Source organism: Xenopus laevis, chromosome 5S (genome assembly GCF_017654675.1).
Source record: "Xenopus laevis strain J_2021 chromosome 5S, Xenopus_laevis_v10.1, whole genome shotgun sequence".
Taxonomy (NCBI): domain Eukaryota; kingdom Metazoa; phylum Chordata; class Amphibia; order Anura; family Pipidae; genus Xenopus; species Xenopus laevis.
In genome coordinates, this window is record NC_054380.1 from 17440795 (window position 1) to 17467807 (window position 27013).

At 39.8% G+C, this 27013-nt stretch overlaps 1 protein-coding gene across 1 annotated transcript; it reads right to left on the reverse strand.

Moving 5' to 3' along the window:
* Positions 1-142: 142 nt before the first annotated feature.
* dtl.S (denticleless E3 ubiquitin protein ligase homolog S homeolog) lies at positions 143-26920 on the reverse strand. The gene is made up of 15 exons (XM_018264602.2): positions 26651-26920; positions 24360-24485; positions 23178-23276; positions 22457-22518; positions 21496-21616; positions 20874-20939; positions 20494-20609; positions 18903-18976; positions 17742-17845; positions 16255-16359; positions 12754-12866; positions 7060-7149; positions 4768-4900; positions 2974-3782; positions 143-905 (listed from the first exon to the last, which is right to left on the reverse strand). Exons 1-15 carry the CDS (start codon positions 26700-26702, stop codon positions 843-845), a joined length of 2133 nt encoding a protein of 710 aa, XP_018120091.1. The 5' UTR covers positions 26703-26920; the 3' UTR covers positions 143-842.
* Between the last annotated feature and the right edge of the window lie 93 nt (positions 26921-27013).

Here is a 27013-nt window from a genome sequence, read left to right on the forward strand (position 1 = left end):
CACCTAGATATTTAGATCAATCAGCAATAGTCTCTTGAAGCAGCTAAAGAACAAGAACAAAGAATTAAGTGGTCACATGACAGAAAACACAATCTAATTCACTCACTCTGAGGCATTAAAAACAAGATAAATGATGTCATTATAATCTGTCATTATAATCTGTATTTAAAATGTAAAACTTTTTTAAAATATGAATCAACTATACATAAAGTATTAAAATACCAAAACTATTTACAGACATTTTTTGCCAACTGTCCCCCTCCCAAAATAATAAAACACTGAAACATTAAGTCCACACTGGGCACATATCTGCATCATATATGGAAAAGATGTAAAAGGCCTTGTAGGATTAGTGAAGACAAAAAGTAAATGTAGTGTCCCATGAAAAAAGTGCGGTGTTAAAAAGAAAAATACAAAACCTGCTCACTGGAGCACATAATGAAGAAGTAACATTAACATCCCTCTTTGGAATGAAGTGGAACGTACACAATGTCTCCCTTAAGGTCCCCATAGACACAAAGATTTTTCTTGCCAAACGACCGATTTCAGCGAAGTCCGACCAATCCTTCGAAATTATTCAAACGATCGTACATGTTACGATTTTTCGGCTGACATCTGTCAGAAAATTGATCGGCGAGGTTAAAAATATCTTTATCGGTCCCAGTGCAATCTATGTCTGCAGGGCCAAGCAGGCAGCTCCCCTTCAGTTTTCCTGGCAATATCGCCTGAAATTGTCTTTTTAGTTGATGGACACATCGTACATTTAAACGATCGTTTCGAAATATTCTTCGTCTCACGATAATGATTGGATCTTGTAAAAATCTTTCCATCTATGGCCAGCTTTACTCAGACTTCTTGAAAAAGTAGGTGCAGATTTTTCTCATTGAGCCGGGAGGAGTTGGCACCTAAAGAGGAAAGATACAGAGGAAAACTTTGATGCTTTGCAGAAGAACATTACACTCTGCATGTATTAATTAATTGAAACGACTCTGCACCATCCCAATAATGATACACACAAGCTGCTGTGAAGCCATGGAAGCAGCCATTTAAGATGGAAAAAGAAGCACAGGATACATTAAAGATAACAGATAAGCTATGTGGTATACAATAGGATTCTTCAGTACTTATCTGTTATCTACTGTGTATCCTGTGCTTGAATGGCTGCCCCCATGGCTACACAGCAGCTTGTTTATATAAACTATAGTAGTACTTATCTGTTATCTACTGTGTATCCTGTGCTTGAATAGCTGCCCCCATGGCTACACAGCAGCTTGTTTATATAAACTATAGTAGTACTTATCTGTTATCTACTGTGTATCCTGTGCTTGAATGACTGTCCCCATGGCTACACAGCAGCTTGTTTATATAAACTATAGTAGTACTTATCTGTTATCTACTGTGTATCCTGTGCTTGAATGGCTGCCCCCATGGCTACACAGCAGCTTGTTTATATAAACTATAGTAGTACTTATCTGCTGTGTATCCTGTGCTTGAATAGCTGCCCCCATGGCTACACAGCAGCTTGTTTATATAAACTATAGTAGTACTTATCTGTTATCTACTGTGTATCCTGTGCTTGAAGGCCTGCTACATAGCAGCTTGTTTATATAAACTATAGTAGTACTTATCTGTTATCTACTGTGTACCCCGTGTTTGAATGGCTGCCTCCATGGCTGAACAGCAGCTTGTTTATATAAACTATAGTAGTACTTATCTGTTATCTACTGTGTATCCTGTGCTTGAATGGCTGCCCCCATGGCTACACAGCAGCTTGTTTATATAACCTATAGTAGTACTTATCTGTTATCTACTGTGTATCCTGTGCTTGAATGGCTGCCCCCCATGGCTACACAGCAGCTTGTTTATATAACCTATAGTAGTACTTATCTGTTATCTACTGTGTATCCTGTGCTTGAATGGCTGCCCCCTATGGCTACACAGTAGTCTTTGTGAAGTTGTACCAGTGCAAACCAACATTATAGCGTCATTCCTTTAACATATCTATTTTTTTGGTGTTACTGTTCCTTTAAGCCTAAGTAAGCCTTTTCTTGGTTTGCCATTTATTGGGAACACTAAAGTTTGTACAAAAATAGAAACTGGTTCAGATATATGTAATGTAACATGTTATTTGCGTGGCACAAGCATATCCAATTAATGCTCGATACTCAATATACAGATCTCACCAAAATGGCATTTAAAATACCACACAAACCCCAGTCCAACTACTAACAATTATCACACAATTTAGCATCAAACATGTTTCTGTAGGTTCAAGTTTCCATTCTCTCAAAAAACTGCCCATCTGAAAACCTATTTAGGCAATACTATTAGACGGCTTGTTAGACTTACCTTTACATAGTAACAAAGTAAGTTAGGTTGAAAAAAGACACGCGTCCGTCAAGTTCAACCTTTTTACTTTTTTTAACCTGCCTAACTGCCAGTTGATCCGGAGGAAGGCAAAAAAAAAAAAAAAACATCTGAAGTCTCTCCAATTTGCCTCAGAGGGGGAAAAAAATTCCTTCCTGACTCCAAAATGGCAATCAGACTAGTCCCTGGATCAACTTGTACTATGAGCTATCTTCCATAACCCTGTATTCCCTCACTTGCTAAACACCATCCAACCCCTTCTTAAAGCTATCTAATGTATCAGCCTGTACCACTGATTCAGGGAGAGAATTCCACATCTTCACAGCTCTCACTGTAAAAAAAAAAAAAAAAAACTCCTTCCGCCCCTTTGTTATTTTTTGGGTGCAACATGGCACAGCCGATATCCTAACCAATTTGGGGCCCACTTAGATAATATACACGCAGATGCCTCTACGAGAGCAGATCACAACAATAATCTGATCAGTTAGTTTTCCACTTCCAAATTGAAACTACACTAATCTACTAAACTCTGATCAGCTCCTATATGCCAATTGTGTGCAGCCCCAAATTCTGATTTAATGGATTATATTGCAGAATGATACTTACAGACACTGGTGAATTGGGAGCATTCCTCGGCTGTTGTTTCTTAGTGGTGCTGGTTCTAGATGAAGGGCTGCCACTCGCTTTATTCTGAGGGGAAGATTTAAATTTGTGTCCTAAGGCAGAGAGCCAGTTTTTCTCAGGAGAACTGTTTTCTTTATCTAATAAGACACTTTTCAGCTCAGAAAGAGGACCTAACTGAAGAAGATTTTCTGTAGCATTCATATGGAGGGATGTTGATGGACTGGGAGACAATTCTTGGTCAAATCCCTTACTCAAGTCTGACAGCCTCAGGCATTTGTCATCGCTACTGTCTCTCTCTTTATCAATGAAACACACATCCAGTTTTGCTTTCTTCAGTCCAGGCTCTAACTCCCTCACACAGTTGCAATTGTCGGGACAGACGTGTTCAGCATATTCACTGCTGGTTTCCAGGCGCCTTTTGGCCCTCTTTTCATATGGCAGTTGCACTCTTGCACTTGATACACTTGGATACTGCTCCACAGGGGTGAAGGCTTTGCGGGGAGAGGGTGTCTTTGTATCGGTCCTTGTGGATGACTTTGGAGTGCGGGTGACCCAGTCCTTGATTGACATTTTTGAAGAGGACATCTGTTTTGGAGACACCCCTAAACCTCCATTATTAATCCTTTTGGGAGTCTGCAGTTTAGGATCTGGCAACAAAGCAGATATAGGAGTACTAGAGGGCATGGGCAGGTCTCCAGTGTTGCTCGGGGCACACGAGGCTGGAGTTGGGGAAGATGTAAGTGAACTGCTTGACATGACTGAAGGTTTTCCAGGTGTACAGAGGTTTGCAGCTAAAGAAAAGAAAAAGAAAGGGGGGTTCAGCATTAATGCAACAGCAAGGAAGCAAAAACAGTGACAGGTGAAGATCACTCTTTCCTGGTCACCAGTAGGAGCTCTTAATCTCCTGATTAATATCTTCGTTTTACAGCCCAATTTTAAGCAGAGCTGTGGAGTTGGAAGCAATTTTGGATATCTGGCAGAAGCAATGCTGTCTCTAAGAACAAAAGACTATTGTATTGGACAGGGCTTTTCTGTTATCTGTATGTAACCTGTGCCTTTTCTACAGCTTGAATGGCTGCCCCTACAGCAGCTTGTTTATATAAACTATAGTAGTACTTATCGGTTATCGACTGTGTATCCTGTGCTTGAATGGCTGCCCCCAAGCAGCTAGGTTATAAACTATAGTAGTACTTATCTGTTATCTACTGTGTATCCTGTGCTTGAATGGTTGCCCCATGGCTACACAGCAGCTTGTTTACATAAACTATAGTAGTACTTATCTGTTATCTACTGTGTATCCTGTGCTTGAATGGTTGCCCCATGGCTACACAGCAGCTTGTTTACATAAACTATAGTAGTACTTATCTGTTATCTACTGTGTATCCTGTGCTTGAATGGTTGCCCCATGGCTACACAGCAGCTTGTTTACATAAACTATAGTAGTCTTTCTGAAGCAAAAACGCTAGTGTAGAGCAACACCACATTCGGCCAGACATAATGTATATGTAGATAATCTACAGTCCATTCCTATTTGTTCAGCCCTATGTTCTGCTGAGGTATTTGATTTTTATTTGGCTTTGGTTCCCTCAAAATCAGGGCAGTGGAGTCAGTACATAAACAATTTTTCATAGGGAGGAAGCACACCAATACATTCGGCAATGCCTTTATATCATTTATTCCGCACAATGTGTGCCACATTCTGCTAAATAAATGATTTAAAGGCATTGTTGAATGGCAGCACTGTACACACAGCCAATTATATAATAAAAATCTTACCCATAGAAGAAGGCTCAAATTTCTTCTTGCAGGCCCAGCCAACAGAATCTCTCTTATCCGATTCAGAAGAGTCCTCACAACTTCTCTTTAGTCTCCATACTCTCACTGTGTTGTCATCAGAACATGTGGCAATCTATGCAAGAGGCAAGTATAGTAAGACCAGAAGCCAAATAACATGGACAGTTTTGTTATAATATTCAGTCGTAAAGGAGAAGCAGGCAGGTGCACACACACACACACACACCATAAAGTATTTAAAGGAGAAGAAAAGGCTAAAACTAAGTAAGCTTTATCAGAAAGGTCTATATAAATACACCAGTAAACCCTCAAAGTAATGCTGCTCTGAGTCCTCTGTCAAAAGAAACACAACATTTCTTTCCTTCTATTGTGTAAACATGGGCTTCTGTATCAGACTTCCTGTTTTCAGCATAAACCTCCAGGACTAGGGCTTGAGCATGCTCAGTTTGCTCCTCTCTCCCCCTCCCACCCTGCTGTAATCTGAGCTCAGAGCTATGAGTGAGAAGGGAGACTCAGGCAAGAAGTGATGTCACACCAAGCTAATATGGCAGCTGCTATCCTAAACAAACAGAGCTTCTAGAGCGGTTCACTTCGGTATTGTAAAACATTCTGCGTGTTATAGCTTGCACTATTGTGGCTAATCTATTGGCAATAAACTGCTTCGGCAGCTTTCCTTCTCCTTTAAGACAATTGAAAGAGGTATAATCATAGGTCCCCAATAGCTTGTAAACATGGGGGATGCTCCACACTCAATAATTACATGTAGTTGAACAATAGAACAGTGGTGTATTGTTGGGCACACTAATAACAACACAATCTAGTTAATAAACAAGTTTTATTGTGTCCCTTATTTGGCAACTCTCAAAATAGCATTACAAACACTGAGTAAAATATACATGTAATTAAAGGGGTTGTACACCTTTGAGTTAATGTTTAATATGATGTAGAGAGTGATATTCTGAGATGATTTGCAGTTGGTTTTCATTTTTTATTATTTGTGGTTTTTGAGTTATTTAGCTTTTTACTCAGCAGCTCTACAGCTTGCAGTGTCAGCAATCTGGTTGCTAGGGTCCAAATTACCCTAGCAACCATGCATTGATTCAAACAAGAGTCTGGAATGTGAACATGAGAGGCCTGAATAGAAATATAAATAGTAACAAACATAGAAACAATCGATTTGTAGCCTAACAGAGCATTCCTTTTAGATGGGGTAGGTGACCCCCATTTGAAAGCTGGAAAGCGTAAGAAGGCAAATTAAAAAAAAATAAATAAAAAAAATAATCAAGACCAATTGCAAAGATGCTTAGAATTGACCATTTTATAACATACTAAGGGTTAGTTCACACAAGGAGATTCGGGGTGATTGTCGCCTGGCGACTAATCGCCTCATCTTCTGAGCGACAATCTCCCCGAACTGCCTCAGCGTGTTTTCCCTACAATGAAAAGTCGCCTGCGCTAAAGCACACGCGGTGATGCGTTTTCAATAGTCGCCCAAAGTTGCCTCAGTAGGCAATTAGTTGCCAGGCGACAAAATCTCCCCAAATCTCCTCGTGTGGCCTTACCCTAAAAGTTAACTTGAAGGTGAACCACTCCTTTAAGCTAGCTAGGCTTGGAGCCAGAGGAAGCTAATCCAGCAAAAAAGTAGGGCGGTCTGTGACCCAAGTAACGGCATATTGAGGGTGCCAGCATGGATGGTGGTGATTTGCAGCTGATGTGAGGAATATGCCAGGGAAGTGCAAGTATACGACATCTGAACTTTTGTTATATAAAGTTAAAAGAGCAGCATTATCCTTATGGAGAAATGAATTTGACAGTTGGGGAGAAGGGTGAGAATGTCCAATAATAGACCACTGTTCTATTATTCAAGTAGGTGCACACACATCTCTAGCTGCTCAGAGGTCCCTCTCTTCTATTGCTAGAAAAACTGTTCAGGGTGAATCTTGGCCACGTGCAACTCTTCGGTCATTAAAACCAAAGTAAAACCACCGTAATCCATCACTTATGACAAAAGCACTGGGGGCCAATCAGATGTTTATATTGCCCCAATATATTTCCAAAGTCACCCGAAGTTGTCTCATGAGGAACCTTTAAGTGACTTCGGAAAGCCGTAGCGATCAGAGTGACATCCCGCCGGTGATTTACATTGTAGCCGGTGGGAAGGCAGTTCGGAGGAGGTTAGTCGCCCGAAGAACCGATTTGTCACTGGGCGACTAATCTCCCGAAATAGCATTGTGTGTTTCTGCCCTTAGGGATAAAATCTTTCAGAAAACGAACCTTTGTAAAGTCTGACTGGCACCATGCTACAGAGGTGACTTCTTGACAATGTCCCATTAGGGTGACCGGAGCAGCCATAGGATCAGACACCTGAGAAAAATAAAAATACATTTACAAACAAGTACAGGCTGGAACAAACAATGATGCAAAAAAAAGGTGCTGATTATAATCAGGCCCAGGAAGAAATTCTGTGTGGTTTCACTTCCCCTTTGAAAAAAAAAAAAAAACATGTAGATCTATAACATGTATAAAATATATTGTATATAAAAAACAAGACCTTTTATTTCCATTTGTTATGTGTTCTATTTAGGAAAATGCACATCACTTTCTCTTCAACAATCTACCCAGGCAAGATAAACATACAGACCCCCCCCCCCCCCGACTCACACACACAAAGTCAATAATATACAAATGTGAGCCGTGCATGACTACACCTGTCCTATTCTCCAGCCAGAAAATACTTCAAATTGTGCAATTTTCACAGTTGCTTGCAACACTACCTATTTAAAATGCACACGTTTACAACGTTTACAGATCTGTCACGAAATGCAGAAGATCCAGTTATGGGATCAGTTTCCAAGAATGATTGAGAAGGAGTGTGTCTTTAAAGGGGTTGCTCACCTTCCAACACATTTTTGTTTTCAGACTTTTTCCAATTACTTTCTAGCTTTTAATTGTGACAGTTTTTCTAATATTGGAATTTAGAATTGGAATGTTCTCATATTAAAGGGATACTGTCATTGGAAAAAAATTTTTTTTCAAAATGAACCAGTTAATAGTGCTGCTCCAGCAGAATTCTGCACTGAAATCCATTTCTCAAAAGAGCAAACAGATTTTTTTATATTCAATTTTGAAATCTGTCATGGGGCTAGACATATTGTCAATTTCCCAGCTGCCCCAAGTCATGTGACTTGTGCTTTGATAAACTTCAATCACTCTTTACTGCTGTACTGCAAATTGGAGTGATATTACCCCCCTCCCTCCCCCCCCAGCAGCCAAACAAAAGAACAATGGGAAGGTAACCAGATAACCGCTCCCGAACACAAGATAACAGCTGCCTGGTAGATCTAAGAACAGCACTCAATAGTAAAAACCCATGTCCCACTGAGACACATTCTATTACATTGAGAAGAAAAAACAGCAGCCTGCCAGAAAGCATTTCTTTCCTAAAGTGCAGGCACAAGTCACATGACCTGGGGCAGCTGGGAAATTGACAAAATGTCTAGCCCCATGTCAAGATTTCAAAATTGAATATAAAAAAATCTGTTTGCTATTTTGAGAAATGGATTTCAGTGCAGAATTCTGCTGGAGCAGCACTATTAACTGGTTCATTTTGAAAAAAAAATTTTTTCCCATGACAGTATCCCTTTAAAGTTTCAAGTTCTTATGTCTTTCTAAAGTTAAGGGCACACGGGCGGATTCGGGGCGATTAGTCGCCCTGGCGACAAATCACCTCTTCTTCGGGGCGTCAATCTACCCGAACTGCCTTCCCCTACCATCTCGCCGGCTATAATGCCAGCGGTATGGCACTCGCGGCACTTCGTTTTCCGAAGTCGCCTCACAGTCTGAAACTAACAGAACTGAAAAACAGTGTTTGCAAGGTGAACAACCCTGTTTAATGACCTACTTTAAGGGTAAGGCACACACGAAGATTTGGGGAGTTTTAGTCGCCCGGCGATAAATAGCCTCTTCTTTAGGGCGACTAATGTCCCTGTATTTCGGAAAACTAAGCGCAGCGATTGCCATGTCGCCTGTGATTTACATTCTAGCCGGCGGGAGGCAGTTTGGGGAGATTAGTCGCCCCGAAGAAGAGGAGATTTATTGCCGGGTGAACATATCTCCCCGAATCTCGCATGTGCCCTTACCCTTAAAGGAGAGATTTAGTCAGATAAATCTCCTCTTCTTCGGGGCGACTTATCTCCCCGAACTGCCTCCCGGCCGGCTAGAATCTAAATGGCTTGCAGGATAGCACTCGGAGCACTTTGTTTTCCTCGTGGGGCGACTTCATAAAAGAAGTGCACCGTTTGCCAACCCTGCCAGAGATTTACATTCTAGCTGGCTGGAGGCAGTTCAGGGAGATTAGTTGCCCCGAAGCAGAGATTTGTCGCTGGGTGACTTCTCCCTGAATCTGAGTGTTTGTCTCTGCCCTAAAGCTGGCCATGAGATTCCTGTTCCATTAGAGGACTAGGAAATGGCATTCCTTTATTTCAGAGCTTTCTGGATAACGGATCCCATGCCTGAACTGAAAAGTAAGGGGGGAAAACATAGAATGGTATTATCAAAATAAAAGACAAGATTGTGTTCCTTCCTATAATGCGCTCGGCAGCTGTAAGGGTTAAGAAGCAACCAGCCAATCATTAGTGAACCACAAAAGCCAAAAGAACAGATGTCTGTATAACAAACAGGAAGCTTCATATCATACGCTGGGATCACAATGGCACAAAGATCTGTAACTATTCTATAAACTAGAAACAGATCTGAGGGAGGGACACATTTGCTGCGCTAGACATTCATCAGTGATTGAAGTGTTAGAAATTGTTGTTCACTTCACTCTTGTTTTTAACACTTTTATATACAAGTCGCTGGATCTCCGTAAACTGCCCGTCATTTCACTATTTCTTCACATACCATACAGGTCATAGATAGAGCCATGTATTTTAAAGGTGGGGGGGTTGACTTTTTTCCTGCGTCGTCAAAGAATATAAAGTCAGTTGAAATTTGTCAACTAAATGAAAACCCTAATGATCAAAGAGCACAAACTCCAGGGATGATTAATAGGATAACATCATGCCTTGGGTGATCAGCGTTCATATGCTAAATTGGGGGGTTTTAATCTATTTCTAAGAGAACAAAACCTGTATCACCTCCCCATATGATATAAGCTGCAGACACACTTAAAGCAGACATTTTGTGTAAAAAATAAGAATGTACCAGTGCCTTATACTCATTTAGTTATAGAAGAATTGTGCTTAAAAAAGTAGTAGCATCTCTCTAAGTTTCTACTTTATAACTCGACCACTATTTCAACAAACAAGTCAGAGAATCCTCTATAAGGATGAGTAATGATACCTATTTCTGAGTAAGAACTGCCCCGAGCACTAACACATGCCTGTGCTCTTTCAAGAATCTCTAAAAGAAACATTGTGTCATACAAAAGTGTTGATCAGAGAAAAAGAAAAGATTGATGTACACCTGTATGACCTAGTCTCTCAAGAATCTGTCATAGTATAAAACTGTCCTAGATAGAGAAAAAAAAGGCAGGCACTGTGGGATATCCCACACTCAATGGACCATAGCACCCTTTCAGCTCCAAAATAAACTCTTCATGTTCATGGTACTACCCAGATCAGCAAATACCACTTTGTAGTACAATCAGCTCAGGACAAATTTAGCCTTAGGACATAAAACAAGGCAGTGGATTCCCCTTTACCGCTTCAAAGGCAGTGACATTTATGACTCACCGCTCTGTTTGATAGACATTTTAATAGTCTGATTGCAATTAACACTAAAGGCCAAGAGGAAGAATCATCTGCTTAACAGCTGAGAAAGACTTCCAAGTCACTGGTGCCAAGGTAGGTGATAGATTCCGCAGCACACATGTTGTCGTGGTCAGAGAAAGCAGAAGACTTTTAGCTTTTATAAATAAGCGTATTTCATGTCAAAGATAAAGGCAGTGATCAGCCTAGTGACACTTGGCAGCATTTCCCTCTTGTGTTCGTTTGTAACCATGGCAAAACCGAAGGCTGGGGAAAGCTTGCACCTAACATCAGACTAATGTTCATTTATCTACAACCCATTTATTAATAGGGATGCAATGAATCCACTATTTTAGATTCGGCAAACCCTGGAATCCTTTGCAAAAGACCCGAATACCGAACAGAATCCTAATTTGCATATGAAAATTAGGGGTGGGAAGGAGAAAAAAATTTCACTTCCTTGTTTTGTGACAAAAAGTCACACGATTTGCCTCCCTGTCCCTAATTTGCACATGCAAATTAGGATTTGGTTCAGATGGGCAGAAGGATTCGGCCGAATCCATCTGAAAAAGGCCGAATCCTGGCCGAAACCGAATCGTAGATTTGGTGCATCCCTATTTATTACAAATCGATACCTATCCATGCTAAAATAAATCAACTTATTCATAATGGATCTTTCCATAATTTGCATCTTTAAGTCTACTAGAAAATCATGTAAACCCTAAAGGATAAGTAAACCTTAAAAATAAGTGAATGTAAAATTGACGAGGGAGCTATTCTTAACACTTTTACAATGTACATTCTTTTTTTTTTTTTTTAATTCCAAGATATTAAGATATTAAACAGAAAATAACCTTTTTTTATTATCTATAATAACATTGTCTTTGAATGATATTTATAATTTTGCCATAAAAGTATTTGCCGGATGCTTTTAGATTACTTTTCTTACTACCCAGTTTCTCTATGAGGGGGCTGCCATATTTGTGCAGCAGGAGTCCGTTAGCATTAGAAACTCTAACTGACAGGTTGAGAAGGGACAGTCAGGCTGGCAAACAGTCAGGTATAGGAACTTCAAGAGTCAATTACTTAGAAAAGCAGGACTATCTGCAAAAAACGATCAACATGACCTAACTTTTAATGTAGATTAATATTTTGAAAATAACTTTTTTTAGTGTCAGTATCACTGTAAAGGATACATGTACTGTTAAAATGGATGAATTTTGTTACAACAGCACCACCTCCGACCAGTCTGACCACCGAGTAGTCAAGGAAGTTGTCAGGAGAAGGGTTAGTTTGATGTATTGTCTTGTTAGGAAAGATTTGAGAAAGGTTTCAAATTTTTTTTTCCTAAGCAGAAGAATACCAGAGCAGCCTCTTTCTTTCTACTGACAACTTCTTGACTACTTGGTGGTCAGACTTGTCGGAAAATGACCAGTTGGTGGCGCTCGGTTTCTCTCCCCTGGCTATCTTCTATAGAAGGGAGGGAGGAGAAATCGGGCCCTGCACAATGGATCGTCGACCAATCACGGATCTGAAGAGGAGCGTAAGAGGAGAATCGCAAGTTATTTCTTAATAAAGACTTTGCGAATTTAAAGTTAAATGTGTCTTGGTGTTTTTTTTTTCCGTTACGTACAAAAAAAAAATGTTTTTAAATGTTTTTTTGTGTTACTGGTCCTTTAACAGAGCATAAATCCTTTAATATTTTGGAATTAAAAAAAAACAAAAAACAATGAATGTACATTGCAAAAGTGCTTAGCATCCTTATCAATTTTACATTCACTTATTTTTAAGGTTTACTTTTCCTTTAAATAAGCCCAATAGGCTGTTTTTTGTGCCATAAAGGAATCATTATCTCAGTTGGGTTCTGTTTTATTGTGAAAGAAAAATTTTTTTGGGATTATTTGGGTAAAATTGAGTCTATGAGAAAAGACCTTTCTGTAATTCGGAGCTTTCTGGATAATGGGTTTCCGGATAAGGGATCCCATGCCTGTATTAGTTAATTCAATTTCAATATTTCTGGCTTCTGACAGAAGCCATGGCAAAGTTGTTGCACTTATACATCTGGGATGTCCTATCTGCAACAGGAGGAGGGCTACAGGTTTAAAGTTGGCATCCGTTCCTGGCTGATAGTCAGTGGCATAAGATTTTACAGAAACGCAATAGTAAGAACATGGTTATTAGACTGCAACGGTTGCTATGTTTGCAAAACAAAACATACCTGCCAGATGTAGGCACTGTGATCGCTGGAGCCGCTGAGAAGAAACTGACCATCTGGACTGACACTTGCCTTAATGTAGAAAGTAGAATTCTGGTGACCACGGAAGATGGAAACTGTTAAAAGAAATAACCCCTTAGCAAATAAAAGCACATTTGTGTAATGTAACAAGAGATAGTTTGTTCCAGGTCTAGTAGTTTGGCGCAAAGAATTATTCAGACTGGTGAGCAGTAATTGCTACCTCCTATACCAGGTGCCAAATGTGTGCCTTACCATTTAATCATTTATTTATAAAATGTCCAATTTTAAAAGAAATGCTCCACACTATATAAAGTTGGTTATTTCTATTGTGTAAGAAATCTTTAAGCACTAGCCTAAGTCTAGACTTTCTAGCTTTTTAGTAGACATCATCAGACAGTTGATTCAGCTCTCTCCTGCTGGCTCTACACAGACCTCTAGTATGTCCCAATTGTTGGCTTGGGGGCAGAGCCTTATTAGTGCATATAAGCAAGTCCCTGCTGTACTGTGCATGGGATAAAACAATGCTGGATTTTGATTTAAAGGAAATGGAGGCAGCCATTCAAGCACAGGATACACAGAAGATAACAGATAAGTACTACTATAGTTTATATAAACAAGCTGCTGTGTAGCCATGGTGGCACAGCAGCTTTTTTATATAAACTATAGTAGTACTTATCTGTTATCTACTGTGTATCCTGTGCTTGAATGGCTGCCCCCATGGCTACACAACAGCTTGTTTATATGAATTATAGTAAAGTTTCTGAAGCAAACAGAACTTTTACCAGTGCAGGGCAACAGTACATAATATTGTTATTACATTGATACTTTAATTTTTTGGTGTTACTGTTCCTTTAAGACAAAATCCAGCAGTGCTGGGATGCAGCACCATCCCCATTGGCTTATCCCATGCACAGAAGTGCAGAGGCTTGCTTATATGCACTAATAATGCGCTGCCCTCAAGCCAACAATTGGGTCATAATAGGGGACTGTGTAGAGCCAGCAGGAGAGAGATACATTGATGATGATGTCTGTGTACAACTTGTTGGCAGGTCTCAGGCCTGATATCAGTTAGGCTGAAAGAAAGCTGACAACGTAGTGTTTGAGAATTGAGAATGTAAAGAAGCCCAAGTTTTAGGCCATGGCCCATAAGATCCAATAGGAAATACAGCATTAGCTGGACAAGAAATGATGTAATGAACAAAATGTGGCCAAAAATTTTCTAAATGTAAATTGTTTTAATTTTAGTAGAAGCATTTGCTTCTCATAAGAATTCCGTAAGCTTATCTAAAGCACGGCTATATCTAGAAATGTTATAAGCAAAGTTGCCAACCTAGCTTACAGGAAAATTAAATTCATTTTATAAACTTAAAGACTGTACAAAAACAAGCAAGGAACTCTTAAATGTAAAGAAAATATTTTCACTATGCAGTTACAGGCTTGTAGGGCTGCTCTTCTTTGAATGTGTGGAAGGGGCAATCCAATCCAATGCTTTAATGAGAAAATATCAGTTACAAGTGTTAGACGCCCTCTGCTGTTCCATGGTATTATGTTTCTAGGCTGTATTTTGTATTAGAAAAAAACAAAAAATAAAATGGTCTCTGATCTGTAAATAGTTACGTGACACACAGACACACAAAGCTTAGAAATCCTGCCATAGCAAATTATATTTTTAAGGGACATCGTGTATATTAACTTGGTAAAGACCAACTGAACTGTGGAAAAGTCTATACACAGCAATTCGTCAACTCTCTAATCCGTTTGTCTTTGATGCCTGTCAAAAGTGTATGCTGTCGGTCTATGCTAAAAATCTCAGGAAAAAGTAATAAATAAATAGGTAAGGCAGTCCAACCAAAATTTTCTGGGCGTGACATAAGCTCTCCAAGACATATCAATGGTCTCAACATTTCAAAGTTCTTCATAGATCTCTTCACACGACGGCCTTATAAGAATCCAGCCATTATATACATGAATTATGGAATAAAGGGCCTATAGAACTCTTTCAGTATTGGAATAAAGCATGCCATTAAAGGAACAGTTCAGTGTGAAAATAAAAACTGTGTAACTAGATAAAATGTGCAAAATAAAAAATGTTTCTAATATAGTTAGCCAAAAATTTAATATACAAAGGCTGGAGTGAACAGATAAATAAAACAGCCAGAAGTCAGCAACTTGAAGGGGGGCCACATGGTACATTTCTGTTCAGTCAGTTTGCAATTGATCCTCCGCATTCAGCTCAGATTCAAAAGCAACAGATATGACCCATGTGGCCCCCCCTCAAGTCTCTGATTGGTTACTGCCTGGTAAACATGGTAACCAGTCAGTGTAAATCAAGAGAGCTGAAAAGCAGGAAGTAGTGTCCTGAATGACATGTTATACATCAACTCACTGCAGCCTTTATACATTACATTTTTGGCTAACTAACTATATTAGAATTTTTTTTTATTTTGCACAGCCTATCTATTTACCCAGTTTTTATTTTTACACTGAACAATTCATTTAATTTCACTTAGCAGAGATTCAATAAGATAAGTATGCAGTTAAATTAAAGGGATACTGTCATGGGAAAATATGTTTTTTTCAAAATACATCCGTTAATAGTGTTGCTCCAGCAGAATTCTGCACTGAAATCTATTTCTCAAAAGAGCAAACAGATTTATTTTTTATATTTAATTTTGAAATCTGACATGGGGCTAGATATAGTCAGTTTCCAAACTGTCCCCAGTCATGTGACCTGTGCTCTGATAAACTTCAGTCACTGTTTACTGCAAGCTGGAGTGATACCACCCCCCCCCCCCCCCAACAGCCTAACAACAGAACAATGGGAAGGTAACCAGAAAGCAGCTACTTAATACAAGATAACAGCTGCCTGGTAGATATAAGAACAACACTCAATAGTAAAATCCAGGTCCCACTGTGACTCATTCAGTTAAAGTAGGAGAAACAACAGCTTGCCAGAAAGCAGTTCCATAGTGCAGCACTGGCTGTTTCTGAAAGCACATGACCAGGCAAAATGACCTGAGATGCACCTACACACCAATATTACAACAACAAAAAAATACACTTAGGAATGAAATTTTATATTGTAGAGTAAATTATTTGCAGTATAAACAGTGTCAAAAACTACATCATAAAAATGTCTTTAAGTCTTTAAAATTGAAGTCTTTTGGGACACAAAACAAACACTGCCAGTATCTACTGTAAGTATCTAAGTATTGAAAGGGATCAGAGATAATACACCATGAGGGTGGAAATAGAGAAAACAACTTTCACCCTGAAATCCTACCTAAGTAGTTGGGGATTTCCCCTCTGGGGAACGGTGTTACTCATCTTTTACTCTCTGGTAAATATGCCTACAAGTGTTAAAGGAGAACTAAACGCCCAAGGAGAAAAGCCCCATCCACTACACACCCTACTACTAACACTAGACCTTTTGAACAGAAACAATGTTTAATTGCAGAATTTCCAAATAATCAATTTACTCACCTGGATCAGTCTTTAAACCAGTTGCATTAAACATATACACATTATCATCTGTACAACTTGCAAATAGGTTAGTGCCAGTTGGGTCAAGTACAAGACTGGAATACCCTGGAGGGAAAAAAAAAATCATACTATGGAAAAAAAAAAAAAAAAAGCATTGGGAGAATAATCTGGATTTAATACTGTCCAGAAGTATGCCAGAGTCCTTAAGGGTGATCTATCACAAAATGAATAAAAGCTTCATCTCATCAAAACAAATAAATTACTTTTAAATATTTTCCCCACCCCGCAGTCAAATCTTCAGTCTTCATGCAGGGGCCCCATAAGGGTGGTCTAGTGAAGATTAACAGTGCACAATTTGAAGCAAATCTATTCCCCCCCCCCCCCAAACATTGAAGGTCTCTACAAAAATATATTGCATATAACAGCTCATATGTAAAAACCCTGCTTCATGTAAATAAACCATTTTCATAATAATACTTTTTAGGAGTATGTGTCATTGGGTAATCCTAAATATAAAACTGCCATTTTAAAAGTTAAGGGCCGCCTCTTGGGACCCTACGATTCATGGTGCGTGCAATCAAAACAAACAAACAAACAAACCACACATTAAGTCACAGCAGCCAATTAACAGAGTTCTATCTTTTGCTTCCATTATGTCTTCCTGTTACAGTTTGAGTTGCAGTATTTCTGGTCTGGTGATCTCTGAGGCAGCACACAGACCATCACAAAATGGTGGCTCAAGGCCAGAGAAGTAACAGGGCAAGATTTACTTAAATATATATTTCAGTTCGGTAAGATTCTTTAATATGCCACTTTATTTGATATAAACTGTTGCTTAAGTACTCATTTTGGGGGTAGCTTTCCTTTAACTGATTTTATTTAAGAAGTTTTAATACATCAGATGAAGCTCATCACATTTTCCTGATAGTTCCCCCTTGAGTTTTTTTTTTTTTTTTTAACAGTGTTTAGCAAAACAATGATCAAAAATCTTACATACCCCCCATGGTACATAACTGGATCACACTGGTGAATTAGAACTTACCCCTTATTAAGCTCACCCTATTAGCCAGAGGTTTGCATAAAAAATTTGAAAGAATTTGGTGGGAGGCAGGACTAGGGGGCCATGGTACTCAAACGTGAACACCGAATACTGCAAATATAAATTTATATGGACTCTAATATGGCTAACTCATGGTGTTAATAAATTTGAGAGGTGGAGGACCCCCTATGGATAAACAGGCACCTATACAGTGCTTATGCTGATTGATATACCAACCAAAACATTGAATGAAGCACCACCTCAAGGTCCACATTCTAAACATCTTGTAACAAATAAGATAATGGCATGAGTTTTATTTGGCATGTGTATATGTTTTATATGTTTTAAAACAAAATTCTACATACATATATATATATATATATATATATACACATATATATATATATATATATATATATATATATATATATATATAAATCGTACATACCAAGTTTGCGTGTGCTATTTCCAGGATAAGGAAAGTGTTTCACTGGTACAGGATCCTGCCGATAAGCACTATAGTTCTTCCTCAAGTCCCAAATCTTGACAACACTGAAATATAAGCAAAATGGAATTCAGCTAAACTTGAGTAGCTGTAGTATTTGTGAAAACAGGAGAATCCATGCACTGGTCATGTGTGCCTACGGCCACCAGCATACTATTGCAGAGCCACTTCGACTTCAAATAAACGTGTATAAAACCAAATGTAAGTAGAAGATAGGTTTAGTTTGAAGGGCTTCATATAAAGGGGACCCATCACCCAAAAAAATCCTATTTTATCATGTTATTGAAGCAAAATAAACTTTAATTACACTGTATAAATTATTTGAATCTTGTTTACATCAGTCAGGGAACTCATAATTATAGTGAGCAGGCAGGAGCCATTTTGTGGACACTGTTATTAAGGCAAGCCTTCCATCGTCCCAAATTCTTGTTTGTGCACCAGAAAGGGGGACTTGATGTCCATCTCCATGCACTGGTTACACAATTAAATGGTTAAGAGAACTGGGGGAATGTGAGGAGGGCTGAATGTAAAGTGAAAGCAATTGCTTGCTCCGCCTCTATGCCAAGGCATAGAGGTATGACAGCTGAGATTTTTAAATGAGTTTACAACAGCTATGAACGCTTTCATAAAAAAAGAATTTGGATTTCATGTTTAATTTGAAAACGACTTATTAAACATCTTTTTATGTCTGGGTGACAGGTCCACTTTAAACACAAGCCCCTCCATCACTCTCAGCATAGTTAACTCACATAAGGTGAGACTTACAGCTATGGCTTATTGATATATTATGAAAGTGCTCTAATCTGGGTGACCAATGAAGCACACATGCAGAAGAGATGCATGCATGCATATTTCTCATACTCTGTGATATCAATAGGCTCCATGGAAAGGCAACCATTTTCAACATGGTTTTAGTTATACGATTAAAACTCAGGAACTAATGCAGGAAGAAATGGCATGTAACTGTGAAAAGGAGATTTAATAACCATACTCCTTGGTTTAACCTGTTGAATTAAATGGGTTTTGCACGCATGGAGAAAAGACATGCACTTTTCAAAAGCAACAGGCATGAATAGCACTTGAAGAGCTGTAAGACCGACTTACCCATCTACTGCTCCTGCAGAGATAATAGTGTATTCATCTTGAAAGATTACCACAGTCACACTCTGCTGGGAATCCTAAAATAGAACCAAAGATTAGGAAGATAACAAGAATTAAAACTCATGACACATATAGGGGAATATTTCCCACATTATAAAAAAAAAAACCTAGTTTTTCAAGAGACCAAGAACCAACTAGACAATGCTAAAAGGATTATAGTTTATTTTTCTTAAGATTTTTCTAACCAAAAACAACATCACACTAAACACTACTCTGAATTCTACATAATATATTTTAATATTCTTTGAGCCCTACTGAGACTTGAAGCAATTGGGGTGCTTTGCAAGATCACCACTGCTTCCTAGCCCTGCTATGGGCTATCATTGCATGAAAAGTATAGCAAAGTTGGCAAAAACACTGTAATCACGTCAGCCCTGGTCAAGGCAGCGCAAGGAAACACTTAGAATTTAGACAAAAATGTGTATGGCACCCCCATATACCAGTGCATCAACCCAGAGTCCAAATTTATTGAAGAGATTCATTGGGGTGGGTGCCTACCAAATTGCATCACTCCTAAGAGTTGTACCCAACTTTCCTTAGCACGTTATTACAGGAACTACATACTGGTAAATGTTATTGCCTCACTTCGTTATCAGTCCAGGAGAACTGCTCTAATCAATTCACAGATGTTGTCTAGGGGCTGTAGTTAAAAGGACAGGTCTAGGGGCTGTAGTTAAAAGGACATGTAAAGCCTACATTTTGCTACCATGAATATAAATTGGGCATATCTTCCCCACCCAAGCGACATCATTTGTATTGCATATAACCTCTCCATTTGCAAGCACCATCACATAGCAGCTTTCACCTGGCAGCCATTTTCCCTCCAACACATCATCATGTGCAAACAGGACATGTATGCAATACAGACCACATGTTTACACAGGCACAACATACTTTGATAAAACGTTCTGCTGGGATTGAGCACTGTCATTGTTAACCTAAGCTTAGGAGACGTGGTAAGGAGGAAAAGAAAAATAGGATCAGACAGCGAGAGCAGATTTTCTATGGGAACCAGCAATGCGATCTCTTCATTGGCTGTTAGACTGGAGTGTGTGTTTAGTGATTTGAGCTGAGAAGAACTGAGCATGCTCATAAGCCAACAGCCAAAGCAAATTCCGAGGGAGGGGACAGAGTGGGTTGGAGGAGGAAAAGAAATTCTAAGTGATTAAAGGAGGACTAAACTCCCCTTTAGCTAAATCTGAATCGATAGAAGATGGTGCCCGTGAACTTTGCTGCCCTGACTCTGCATGTGCGGTCAGTATTTCTAGAAGGGACACAATTCAGGGGTAAAACTATGCAGGTAAAGGGGCCAGTAGGGACTTTTGGCTAAAGGGGGGTTTAGTTCCCCTTTAAGGAAATGCTGCAGCCTGTTAACCTTTTAACAACCAGAGTGTCAGGTATCTAAAAATTTCATAGAGGCTGTTCACTGATTACATGTCCTTCAAAAGGCTAAATATCCTTGTGACACATATAGCTGAAATACACGTCAGTATACTGTTGCTTACAACAAAGACCTTATGAAATGATTTATTACCACTGAAGGAGCAAGACCTCTTATGGAAGGCTTCCTTTTCTTCATTTTGGATGGGGTCTGCTTGTCAATGGCATTATGGGCACCAGTAATCTGGTTTACTTGCCTGTAAAAACCGTCTAGGAAAAAAAAAAAAAGAAGAGACCTCCCAGTTTCAGCCCTGCAGGCACAGTAAATTTGCATTCAAATATATTAGCATTTTCTAAAAAACACTGCTGATGTTACAAACACAAAATTAGCTTTAGATGCTAACAAAGAGCAGTGACTATTGGGCATTCTTTGGCAAACTGAAGCTTGGTTTAAGGCTGAGCAGTTATGACTCTTCTAATGCATTGTAATATATGCAAGAGTGCTATATATAACATATAAGATTATGAGCATACCTTTTTTACTGCATCTAGTGTCCCACATCATGATGTTTCCATCTCTCCCTCCAGTACTGAACACAGCTAGAGTAAAACAAGACATTGTAAGAGTTGCGGTAAAAACAATGTGCATGGTTCTGAGTGAATTAGAACAATGTGTACAAGACAGTAGGAATCTCGAGCAATAGCAGATACATAATACAGGTATGGGATTCCTGATCGGGAAACCAGTTAACCAGAAAGCTCCTAATTACAGAAAGGCCGCCTCCGATAGACTCAATTTTCCCAAATAATCCAAATTTTTTAAAAAATATTTCATTTTTCTAACGAAGATATAATTAATCCTTATTGGAAGCAGAGCCAGCCTATTGGGTTTATTTAATGTTTACATGATTTTCTAGTAGACAAGGTATGACGATCCAAATTACAGAAAGATCCGTTATGTGAAAAACCTCAGGTCCAGAGCATTCTGGATAACAGGTCTCATACCTGTATTTGTTCTAAATGGAGCATAAAACAATCAACATATAATGGCATTAGGTGACCTTATAACCTGAAGAAAATACAATACAACAGCAGTACAAAGATAGTGGCTTTTGGTGCAACCACAGGCAAAACAGAAAGAAAAGTGGTAAATTACCTCTCTCAAATTTTGAGAAGGAAACAGACTTCAGGCTGCACTGGTGTCCTCTGCACTCTCCAATAAGCTCCCCAGCCATCACATCCCACAGCTTTGCAGTCTGGTCCCCTGAAGCTGTAACCTAAAATACAGGGAGGGTGGGAATATTAGAGAACTACTATTACTGCTACTATGATACATGATGTATACAAGAGCTCAGATAACCCAAGAAAAGTAGGACTGGTGATTGGAGAATATGGAGCAAAATATGTACTGCACTGTGAACAAGATGGCAATTAGTGATAATCAGCTTTGATAGGGTACTACATGTGTTTTAGCAGAGGCAATTCTCAGTATTGTCTATGGAAGGATTTTTGGCATTCTGTAGCCACAAGTAGATACTAGTAGATCTGTGTGTTGTTCTCCCTAAAAACATACAATTGATATTAGGCAAAGGGGATGTCCAATGATAATGCAATCCACAATCATTTTATTAACTTTTTCCCCATACAGGAGATGTTTAGCAAGCCTGTGGTCAATATATGATTGGCTACAACCCTATGCATAGGGCAAATACTAAGACCTGCTTTGCAATGAGGAACATCAATGTCAATCCAAAAAGGCAGAAATTGTCCAACACCGACTCTTTGGGCATGAGAAAGTCACATGGGTTTAGAAGGAGATATTCAGCAATATGCATCTTGTGACCCGCGGATGACAGTTGACAAAAGGAAAGGAAATCTTTAACAATGAAAATAAACTTCTGAAAAGGTTCTGGAGCAAGATCGACAAATATAAAGAAACGGAATTGATCCAGACACAAAAATGAACTCTAGGAGACTATACTATAAGAGTTGTAAAAGTAGTTATTTTGAATCAGTCTGTGCTTTAAAAGCAAAAAATAGGAATCAAAAGAGAAACCATGCAACGTTGCTGGATAAAACAGATGACAGACATGGGGACAGATGGACTTCCAACTTACTAGCTTGTGTTCCCCAGGTACCCAGGCAATGTCAAAAACAGCATTGGTGTGTGCCATGAATTCTACGAAATAATAAAGGAAACATTAAAGAGATAGACACCAGAAATGGAACTTTTTTTTTTAAGTCTACCATAAAATTGACTTCTTATAATTTTAAGTATTTGCCCAATGCTTTTACATTACCTATTTGACTCCCTGTGATTGCCTATGATGGGGCTGCCATATTTGCGCAGCAGGAGTCCGTTAGCATTAGAAACTTTAACTGACAGGCTGAGATGGGACAGTCAGGTTGGCAAAACAGTCAGGTTTAAGAACTTCAACTAACAATTACTTACAAATACAAACCAAAAAAAATCAGCATGAACTATAGGTAACTTTTAATGTACATTCATATTCTAAAAAGTAGTTTTTTAGTGTCACTTTAAGTAGAAATCAAACAATACTAGAACTATTACATGTGCCATTGGGTGTAACAATGTGTGATTGCTCCCGCACACCTGTCTTTTCAGATAAATCCAAATCCACTTGGTGCTCAGTAATAGAGGTAACCGGCAACCTCAAATTGATACTGAGAAAAAGGCACACTGGCACACAAGTTGCGAATGCAGGTGAAAACCTTGCTAAGCTTTATTACCGGAAGTGCAACGTTTCGGGGCAAACCCCTTTGTCAAGCATTGGGTGTAACAGACAATGGCTGCTTGTGTAGAACCCAAGTTCTTACCTTTCATAAGAAGCCTTTGCATATCACGGCACTCTGTATCATACAGTCTGACTATGCCTTCTTCATTGGCAACTGCAAGGACATGAGATATGTCCGGGACTGCAAATAAAGAAAAATACATGTTGATGCCCTTGTATTTCTATGCCAGGTTATTTGCACATAATTGTTTGGTGTCTTACAAGACCAATGGATTTATTGCACGAACTAAACAGTTCGATGTTGGAATGTAAAATCAGAATATCTCGTGCTGTCTCGCCATCTAATTTTTCTTTACCCTGGGCAAACACTGCCTCTCCCCACATAGGAGGCCCAGAAGGAAAGTATTCAGGGCATGGAAGGCTCACACTCTAAGCACACAGGAATGCTGCTCATGGTAAACAGTACAGTAGCCCTGTTTAACCAGAAAAGGTTTCCTAAATATGTGTATGGCCCAACAGATAAATGTAACGGTCGGCACCCAACACCAGAACAAATGCCAAGCACCCTGGTCTCGGCTCGTGCTTCACCTGTAGTGTGACCGCCTTTGGTTTCTGGAGGAGCCCTCAGCTACTTGGATGCCACCAGGACTTAAACGAGAGGTGCAAGGCAATAGGTTCTTGATAGACAGAGGGGCACGACTGTAAAGCAAAGTCTTTGGGCAGAAGGTCGTAGTACAAGGCATTTAGGCAAAAGAGTAGTCGGGGCAGGCAGAGCATAAATGTAGTCAGGCAGGCAAGGGTCAAACCAGGAAGTCAATCACAGGGTTAATCAGAAGAGGTAGTTGGTAATCAGGCAAGGGTCAGGATCCAGAGGTCAGAATAGTCAAAAGCCAGGCAGGGGTCACAACAGGAATCAAACAGGTTCAAAAACAGGATTAGCAAAGCTCAGGAAGCACCAGGAACAAACTCCTATCACGGGCAAGGTCCCACAGCCCTAATGGGATTTAAATAGTTCTTGAATTTCCCGCCATTGTGCGCTGTCATTACGTCAGCGCGCCTGCGCCTTTAAATCCCCCCAAGAATGCGGCGCGCGCGTCTAAGATGCCGGCGCCCTAATGGAGGCTGCGCGTCGCGGCGAGCATTCCCGCCAAGGGGGCGGCAGGCGTACCTGCCATCCCCCCACTAGACCACCAGGTACGTTCTTTACAATAAAGCAGATCAACAATCATTTATTTGAAAGATCAGTGGTGATGACAAAAGTTACCTGTACTAAAGGCACATCCAAAAGGTGGCACAGGCATTCCCAGCTCCCCATATGAAATATGTTCATCTTGTTTAACACACTGATAACACTGTAGCAGAGACTGAAGGGGATAGGTAAAAGGGGCACCTGTGTGGAAAGGAGAGAACTGTTAGTAAGACACATACATACAGATAATTCAAGTATGAGCCAATGTAATTCTAGATCCTATAAAGTTGCATCATCTGAAAAACAAGTTAGTGCGGTCAATTGTCCAAAGCAATAACCGCTATCCTGCCGACAACATAGGCGCTAGATAGCAGCAAGGGTTATCTGCTGTGTAACTTGAGCCTTTTGTCCATTGAATGGCTGCCCCCATGAATACACAGCAGCTTATTTATATAAACTAAGCTAGTGTTTCTGAAGCAAACAGTAGTTTAACCAGTGCAGGGCAACACTACATTATATATTTATTACTTCAAAACAATTTAAATTTTTGATGCTACTGGTCCTTTAAGGTATGAAGATACAAATTATGGAAAGCCCATGGTTCCAAGCATCCTGGATAACAGGTCCCATACAAACAGCCCCCCCCAAAGGCCCACTAGATAGTGAGTGTCTGGCATCTTACAGCAGCCCCTCTGCCATTTGTTAGAACTCAGGAGTTCCAGTCCGGGCCCTTTCGCCTCTGCGGAGACACAAGTGGTGGCAAGATCAGCAAAGGCATTTAACTTTAGTAAACAGGCCCCTCTGATCCTTTTTATTTATTTTTTTTGCATGTGTAACCCTTGTTTGTTAAAGTGGACCTGTCACCCAGACACAAAAATCTGTATAATAAAAGTCCTTTTCAAATTAAACATGAAATCCAAATTCTATTTTTTATTAAAGCATTCATAGCTGTTGTAAGCTCATTTAAAAATCTCAGCTGTCAATCAAATATTGTCTGCCCCTCCTCTATGCCAGTGGCATAGAGGTGGGGCAGACAATTACTTTCACTTTCCATTCAGCACTTCCTAGATGTCACTGCTCTCCACACATTCCCCCGTTCTCTTTACTGTTTAATTGTGTAGCCAGGGCAAGGAAATGGACATCAGGTCCCCCATTCTGGTGCACAAAATAGATTCTGAGATGATGCAAGACTTGCCTTAATAAAACTGTCCACAAAATGGCTGCTTCCTGCTTGCTATAATTATGAATTCCCAGACTGAAGGAAACAAGATTCAAATAATTTATATAGTGTAATTAAAGTTAATTTTGCTTGACTAATGTGATAAAATAGGATTTGGAATGTTTTTATTTGGGTGACGGGTCCCCTTTAAATGATTGTATCGTAAAGGTCTGCACAGCTTACTGGCACTATAGGAATCAATTCTGATGAAATGTAGAGGTGCTGCTGCTTGCCATGGACAGCTTTACATTTTCCCAACTTTTAAACAAACAAGAGAAATACTGATAGAGAATAACAAGACTTGTACAACATGACAAAGGTAGGGGGCCACTGGCATGATGACAAGCAATGGGCCCGGCACAGCCCACCCACTCCTTTGGGTATATTTATTAGAGTTGCACCAAATCCAGGATTCAGCCTTTTTCAGCAGGATTCAGCTGCCAGGCCGAACCAAATCCAAATTTGCATAGGCAAATTTGGGGCAGGGAGGGAAGTTTGCCACAAAACAAGTAAAAAGGTTTCCACTTCCTATCCCTAATTTGCATATGCAAATTATGATCCGGCATTCAGCCAAATCTTTCACAAAGGATCTGGGGCTTCGGCAGAATCCAAAATAGTGGATTCGGTGAATCCCTAATATTCAAAGAGTTAGAGATCATGACGGCCCTCTACAGTGAAATTCCGCCACTCTCCATTTATGTCTATGGGATTTTTAGGAGAGTATTTATCAATGGTAGAAAGTGAAAGTTCATGCTTTGATAAATACGCCTTTCAAAATCCCATAGAAATAAAAGGAAAACCGCTGAAGGACAAGGACAGTTATACCGGTCATGGAATTCCAAGGTGAAACTCAACACAGAAGTCTAGAATACAAGAGGGTACAGAAGTGACAGTAAGTCATTATGTGACGTCACTATGTGACATCACTAGAGCAAGTGACATCACTAAGCACAACTGATGACAACGATATCTACAAACATATTATACAGATCTATCAGAATACACGTCAGATGTGTGTAAATAATAACCAAGAGCAGACACAGGTCTGTCAGGCTGTTGGTTGTGTATAGAGCAGTGAGGAGCAGGGTGAAAGACTGGTGAAAGGCAGATGTAGGCCATGAGCAGCGATTCCCTCTCTGTTACTCACCCTTCTGCCCGTAGCCCAAGAGAGGTTTGTTCACCACAGAGCGAAACAACATGGCTTGGAATCACAGAGATCTCCGCTATCACAACAGCTACAAAACCGCGCGCGATCCTTCCCTCTCTCCAGGCCGCAAGCGAGAGCTCAGCTCCGAATACTCCTTCCCCTCACGCAGCCCGTAGCCCAAAGGAACAAACCTCCCGCGAAATCCAAAGCGCCGAGAGAAGAATCTCCCGCGAAATCCTTTCCCCGTTCCTGATTGGTCCGAGCGGAGTAGCCGCGCAGTGCATTGCGGGGATTGGACGGGCGCCATAGTCTTGTTAGGACCAATCAGAAGGCCGGGGACGGTTTCGCGCGTTGCATTATAGG